We start from the raw sequence: 7,949 nt of genomic DNA, 5'->3' as shown, positions 1-7,949 counted from the left end.
ACCTGGTGCGGTGACGCATTGCTGCAACAAAGGGCCTATATATTATAGTTTCCACTCAATTGTGTCGTAATAACAAGATAATGTAGTTAAAAGGACATTTTCTCCTAATAAGAACTACAGGCTATATATACTGTAATTAAGACATATATTCAAGAAATGTATTAAAACAGAAAGAGCCAGCCTGTATTTTCAGCCTTACTCAAAGGCAGAGGAAACAGGCCAGTTACGCACGTCAATCCATTCCAGACGATCTTAGTTTGCTTCTTATTAAAACAGGCAATTAATTGATGAAACATCGATCAAAATAAAAATACAATTTATACAAAACTAAATATATTTTTTAAGAAAGACTTTCTAGAAAATAAATCTCGAAGTGATCAAAATCATGTGTCTCCCCAGGTCTCAAACATATTACGATTCTTGCGCATGCTGCTCACTTTTCATAACCAACATATAAATTAAAATAATAATATTACAGGCTAATGTTTAGGCCTAAACGTAGCCTATTTAGTTTCGTAGTTAGGCTGTTTTCTTTAACCCACGGCCGATAAAAGCGCCGACGTTCTCATTTTTTCCTTCTTCCTTTAAGAGAGATGAAACAATTTACAATACTTTTGTCATTTTTAGCTATACAGATAAGTTCAAGACATAATTATTAACTATAAACTGTCTATTTTTATTTGTGGACTCAGGGAACTAATTATTTTGCATGCACTCACTCCAAACGCTGTCTCCATTTCAAAAAAATTATTTAGTTTATTAAATGCCATTTTTTTCTCTTCGAAAGCATTTCTAAATTCAGTTCAAATGCCCATCAAACAAAATATATATCCAAAATAACGAAAGTGGTAAAAATAAAAAATAAAAAAAACATTTGAGTTAACATGCAAATTCAAACATTTCGCTGTACTCTATATGCGTCAACCTGGTAAAAGTCGATCATTCTTTACAGATGACGACTGGTTCGGTTTGGAGAGAAGACGAGACGGAGTTCTTTATTACACTCATAAAAGACAATATAGGATTACAGAAATACTGGATTCTAAACACAGAAATGCTACATTATCATTAAGACCTTGAAGCAGTTCTGACACACACGCACACACATATACACACACACCTCATATCCGTGCCGCTTAAGTAACCTAAGGGGCTTTCCTTGCCATTAATGCTTGGCTAACACGTCTACTTCCAATAAAAATAATGGCTAGTGTGATGGATGGGATATACAAACCTACCAAGTGCCATCATTTTGAACTGACCTATCGCGAGAGGAAAGTAATATATAGTCGCATAACTGCAGCTATGGAAACGCTGTCATTTCGCAACAGTTTTTTATCGACATTTAAGAAATATCGCAAAAGTTTTTCGCAACTCTGTAATGGAAACGCAGCTAGTGATAACATCATCATGTATTGGCAGAATCCTTGATCTCATGCAGAGTCTAATGAAATATTAATACAAATTTCCATGAGATTCTTTACTCTTGTGGAAATTGAACAATTTATTATTTTATTTTTTGTGCAAATTTTTTTTAAATCTACGGCATTAATTAAACGTGCACATACATCAAGAATCCGTGTATAAATCTTTACAATGTTGACAATTAAAAAAAAAATTTTTTAAATCCGATAAACAGATCAACTCTGAACATAAAACAAGCTACAAAAACATCAGAACAAAAGAGCAAAAGTAAAAGCAAATAGTATAAGAATCAAAGAAAATGTGTCACAATTCAGATATATAATTTATTCATGCTGCAATGCATGTTGAAGTTTTGATTGGTTGTACCCAGCATGGTATACTGAACTTCTGGTGTACCCAGTTTGGTGAACTTAACAATTTAACTACAGTGAACGTGAGCACTAAGTTAAGTGAACTTAAATATACAAGTTTTGGGAGACACCATTACTCAATTGAATTGAGGGAACGAGTTTACTCAAATGAATTGAGTTCAATCAACTTATTAGGGTTTTCAGTGCAGAAGGTAATGAAAACATCATCAAAGTAGTCCATATGTGACATCAGTTGGTTAGTTAGACTCTTTTAAAGCGTTGACAATATATTTTGGTCCAAAAATAACAAAAAATATTAATTTATTCAGCATTGTCTTCTCTTCCATGTTCCACAAATAAAGAATCAAACGGTCATGATTCAAGATTCAGATCCGTGTGTCAAACTGGCAAACTGCTGAAATCACGTGACATTGGCGATATGAATCACGAATCAATCTGCTGATTCGCGACTGTTTGATTCTTTATTTGAGGTTTGAAAACAAATGCGGAAGAGAAGACAATGCTGAATAAAGTCATATTTCTTGTTATTTTTGGACCAAAATGTATTGTCGACGCTTCAAAAGAGTCTAACTAACCAACTGATGTCACATATGGACTACTTTGATGATGTTTTCATTACCTTCTGGACGTGGACAGCGAGTGGGCATACACTTACATTCAAAGGACAGAAAGGCCTTGGACTAGTGTTGTAGTCAAGACCACCTAAACCGAGACCAAGACAAGACCAAGACTTTGAAGGGCCGAGACCAAGACAAGACCAAGACTTTAAAGGGCCGAGACCGAGTCAAGACCAAGACCAAGACAGGCCGAGACCGAGTCAAGACCGAGACCAAGACAGGCCGAGACCGAGTCAAGACCGAGACCAATGCATGTCCCCACACTTATGATAAAATGTGGAATATGCATATGATTGGCACTTCTCTCGTATGTGTGGGTGTGTAAGTGTACCATGAGAGAAGGTTTGATCAAATAATCAAAAGGCATTGCAGCTTTGTGGGAATTAATCTTTTTCTTCTATAAGCAAATAACACTTAACTTTTCTTCAATGGGAGGCACTGAAGACGACGTGTCCATATTGTTTACAGTCTATGGTGGACACAAACACCAACCTGACACTAACAGAGCTTTGTGTTTTGTTTTGTGAAAAGCGCTCAATCCCATTTTAAAACTCAAAGTTCCCTAAGAATGCTAATCTGGATGAGGTATTAATCTCAGACACAGTCCATTATGTCTTAAATGAATGTGAATAACAGGAGGTGGAAGATGTATCATACAGATATGCATTAGTATGCTGCTTAAGCAAATTATTTTATATATGTACATATTTTTCATTTACAAATTGAAAATGTTATTGTGCAGCTTTATTGTGCAACAACAAGGAAAAGAAACCCTGTACTTGCATTTTTTGATTAACTACAGTTTGATTTAACAAATATCTCACATGTGCAGGGTTTTTCCTGGGTCAAAAATGGTCTTTGGTGGTGGCTGACAGACTTACACACACACACACACACACACACACACACACACACACACACACCTTTTTTTTTTAATGCAACTAAACAATCATTTTTTATTATCTTATGTTTTTATCTCATATTATGGTTGAATTGTTATGGTATATAATCATATCAATATTAGAAATAGCATTAACAGTTAACAAATAGCCACATTTTCTGTCTAAACTAAATGATTTTAGTTTTACTACACATATTTATTTTACTACACATTCAATATACATAAGCTGAAATACTGTGGATAGTTAAAACTAATAAATCTTACTCTCCACTCTTGCTAAATTGGGTAAGCACACTTGTGTTCTCATTTCTGAGGTGTTTTGAGTAAATGACTAAACTGATTCGTTCAGTTCATTGTTGAACAGATCAGTTCTTATTACCGTCGTTAAAATGATTCGGTTCAAATGAGTCATTTGGTCGTGAATCGGACATTAGCAGACCCGTTGTGTGTGTGAATCACGGCTGTCAGAACATCGCGGAAGGTTTGTCACACAGAAAACACTTCATAACTGGATAGAAATTGTTTCCTGTTTATTTAATGTATGATTTATGTCAGCTGTTTAGCTGGTCAAACGTTTTTTGAGCGCAATTCACACCGAGCAGTTACTTCAAAACAGTTGTCCGAACGCGTAACGTTCAACATGGGTTCGGTTTTCTGATCTTTTGATTTAGATTAATATGTGAAGTATGAGAGAGAGTGTGCTTATGTTCTTATTTTGAAGACAGAGAGAGTGCGCGCAGGGTGGAGTTCTCTGCTCTTTATATGCCTTCAGCTGTGGTCTTGACCGGTCTTGAGACAAAATCCCGAGTCATCTTCGCCCGAGACCGAGACGAGACCGAGTAAAAATGCGGTCGATACCGAGACGAGACCAAGACCTTTAAAAAGTGGTCTCGAGACCGATCTCGAGTACTACAACACTACCTTGGACTAAATCTAAAATATCTTAAACTGTGTTCCGAGGATGAACGGAGGTCTTACGGGTGTGGAACGACATTGGGGTGAGTCATTAATGAAAGAAATTTCATTTTTGGGTGAACTAATCCTTTAACCAATGATGGAAATTTTGAGAAGGATCTGTCTGTGTCCCTGAGTACAAAAAAAACACACCCCTCCAAGTTACACCTACAACAACAAGTTACACCTCATGTGAAGAAACCAGCATGGATGTTGTTGACTAAAACAATCTTTTGACTTAAATAATTAGATTTATTAACTGTTTGTAAGACTAACTTGAGGTAGGTGGTGTAATTTGTAGGGGTGTGGTTTGTAGTATTGCAGGATGCAGTCAGACATTTGAAGAAATTCGGCTTTCCGTATGTTCGAGGTTATACAGTAAGGGGCGGTATGACACATCTTCTGAAACAGTTCAGAATCTCCAGATCAAAACACAAGCAAAAAAGAAGCTGAAACAAGCGAGCATCAACATTAAACATATAAATAAAAATTACAGAAATGTCGACCAAGAATGAGGTATAGGATTGTGCAACCGTCGAGGCACTGATGGACTCGATCTAATCCATCTATGTTCTGATCATCATTCTGAAATTGATCTGGATTAAGTCTTTAACACACACACACACACTTTTTAGTCTTTAATCTTTTTGCTCAAATTGAACTTGCTCAAAAAACCTTTTTAAAAAATGCATGAAGCTATAAAAACTTTTTATATTTAAAAACAGAGGGGCTGTTTATTCTTTGGATATATTGCATGTTTAGATATACAACACAATTGTGTGAAAATCTTCTAAAAATGCTGGTGTTGCCAGGGAAGAGGATAAATGGGGTGTATGTGCTGCCCCCTGTTGGAAAATGAATGAGGGCCCTGAACCATCAGAGATGCTAGTGTATCCTATGTTTCTGAAAAGTATGCATACACAGTCTCTAGATTTGTAAAAGTGAGTTAAAAAATGTGCTGGAACAAAGGGGAAATGCCTGTACATGCAGTGGGTCACTCAACACTCTCAGTCTAAGGGTGCGGCTGTTTGCTTTCACCATCTCTTGCTTCATCGGACCATGATACGTTCAATCACACACTGTCACTCTCAGCAGAGAGACGTCCTAACACGCTTTGATTAAATAGTGTAGGCAAACATTTCACAAGTGTGCTATAATCTCCAGTTGTCCTTGCACTCTGTTATTAAGCCTTCTATGATGCCTTCTGACTTTTCACAAAGGTTTTGGGCGTTAGTGGTTTGGTACATGTCATCAATAATTGCAATTTCAATATTTGCAGTGTCACCAGGATAGCATTTCATACCAACATTATGTCATGATGTTTTCATTAGCACCGAGTCATTTATCTACCTATTAAAAACTGTGAATTGTTTCAGAATTAGTCAGTGTTTTTTTTTTCTTACGAAATAAAAACATGGGCGAAAATGCCTACGAAATACATGGGCTGTGTGCCAATGAATTCCCTGAATAGAGCTTTGTGGATGAAGATTTATGAAAGCAGTTATAGTCAATCTAACGGTGTCAACTCCCATCAAACTCTCCCACAAATGTTTCTGCCATTTCCTGTCAGCATTGGATGGGAAAGAAGAGGACACGCCTGTGTTTATCAAGCAACTTTTTGTGTGTCAAGTGTTTCTGCCATTCACCCACCACTTTGTTCATCTACGCTGAAGCAGAAGAGCAGCAAACCCTCAATTCTCTCAGCAGCAGCAGCATCTCTTACTAGCAGGTACTGTCAGGTACTTATTATCCCGTTTGTGTTAAACTTCATGTGTGCAATGTAAAAAGAAAAAAAAAGCTTTTATCTTAAATACAGAAATGAACATTAACACTTAATTCCTCTTTGCTGAAAAGATGGTGAAAAGTCTCATTGCTTATGTCTGCTGGTGCATGTCTTAGATTCTCAGCTCACTGAATCACTGTTTGTCTGTGACAGCAGTTTAGTTCTCTGAGCCATATGGAGCCCGCAAGTGTCTTGCCTATTCTATCGTACTATCAGTTCTGTTATTAGAGATCTTTTTAGTGCCTTAGTTAAAACTGTAGAAAACACTCATCTGTCAAACCTGGACCTGTCGTCACATATTTTCTGGCTATAGTTACTGACATGAAAAAAGGCTTTCCTTGATTGGTGCGTAAGTGTTAAGCACATGACAGTCAAATCTATTTAATTAGAATGTCGCAGAGTCAGCTATATAATTTATCTGCTTAAAAAGAAAAATTCACTCAAAATGAAAATTAATTTACCTAATGTAGCCCTGTAATTTGTGCTTTTAAATTAGATCTAAATGAATGGTGATGACATCTGCCCCCCATCCACTTATATTACATGGGGGAAAGCAGCGTGGACATTCTGATAAATATCTCCTTTTCTGTCCACTGTAAGAAAAAAAGGTCACACCGGTTTGGAAAGACCTAAGTAAAAGAGTAAATGAAACTGTTTTATTTAAACTGTCCTTTAAGAAATTATTTTTTCAAAAGATTTTAACATTTTTTAATCTACTTTCTTTCATGACCCTCACAGAAGTAGCGCCAACATGTCGACTGGAGAGGCCGTGTCAGCAACTATAAACACTAACAGGAACTGTACAGTGGAGATCACCAACGTTAGTAGTGTTTACTGCCTTATCAATCCAAAGTAAGCAGAAAATTGTGCCTGAGCATATGCAGATATATTTTACATTTACATTTAGTTAACTTAAAGTAAGTTTTTTTTTTACAGTTGTTGGGTAAATTCCATTCATTTACTCTTATTTGCTGTAATTTTACATCTCTATAATGCATTATTGATAAATATCAACTATGAAATTCTCTCAGAGTCTACATGTCCAGTGGGTTCAGTTGCCATCCTCCCCAACCCTCCATCCGCACTGCCAAGACCGAGGTTTGCTCATTCACAAAGGATGACAACACTGCCACTGGGGCTGTGGGCATCTTGACCTATGACCTCTTCCACATGCAGAATCACATGTGCACTGAGCGCATGGCCATTCTTTTCTCTGTTCCCTTCGACTACCACCTCTACAAGAATGTCATGGGCATTGGGTTGTTTGAGAGCAGCCGTGGATGTGACAAGGCTCTGTACAAGCACATGTATGAGGGAAAGGACTTCAGCCAGTTCACCCGTGTAGACGCAGGGGGATCCGGAATCACCCACAGAGGAAAGAAAGTAGACTTAAGGGCGACCATGTCTCCTGTGGGCAAGGCCATTATTAAGCTAGAGGTGTACGATAAGATGGGCTAAATAATAAACAAATTCAACTTCAACTAAGTCATTCAAAATTGTTTCATATATTTTACATGATCTTATTCATCATTGTGCAAAATAATAATAAACATTGCTTTGTGCTGCTTTCAAATGTTGATATCACTTTTGGATGTTTATATTAATACTTGTATTTGTACTTTCCAAAAATGTATCTAAATAAAATTTAAATAAATGTTTTGAATACTCTGTGATCTGTGGTTTTAATTTTATGGTTGCACTATATAGCTTAACTACATTTTTGAATACTCTTTGCTCCAATACATTTGTGATGAATAATACAATGATTCATTTTGCATCTTGTGTGGTTGCCCTTACTCACCCAAACTTGTAAAAAAGTACACTTTTTATGAATGTGAGTGGATTAGCAACTAGCTACTGAATGGCAGGTGTTTTATATTTGAGATGAGGACATGATG

At 36.6% G+C, this 7,949-nt stretch overlaps 1 protein-coding gene across 1 annotated transcript; it reads left to right on the top strand.

The window, feature by feature from the left end:
• The first annotated feature begins 5,852 nt into the window (after positions 1-5,852).
• On the top strand, positions 5,853-7,719 carry LOC137053144 (bryoporin-like). The gene is made up of 3 exons (XM_067428935.1): positions 5,853-5,997; positions 6,790-6,903; positions 7,083-7,719. The coding sequence occupies exons 2-3, from the start codon at positions 6,803-6,805 to the stop codon at positions 7,507-7,509; spliced, it is 528 nt and encodes a 175-aa protein (XP_067285036.1). The 5' UTR covers positions 5,853-5,997; positions 6,790-6,802; the 3' UTR covers positions 7,510-7,719.
• The last annotated feature ends 230 nt before the right edge of the window (positions 7,720-7,949 follow it).

Source organism: Pseudorasbora parva, chromosome 2 (assembly GCF_024679245.1).
Source record: "Pseudorasbora parva isolate DD20220531a chromosome 2, ASM2467924v1, whole genome shotgun sequence".
Lineage (NCBI taxonomy): Eukaryota > Metazoa > Chordata > Actinopteri > Cypriniformes > Gobionidae > Pseudorasbora > Pseudorasbora parva.
The sequence above is the reverse complement of the archived record's forward strand: the minus strand, read 5'-3'. Positions and strand labels throughout refer to the sequence as shown.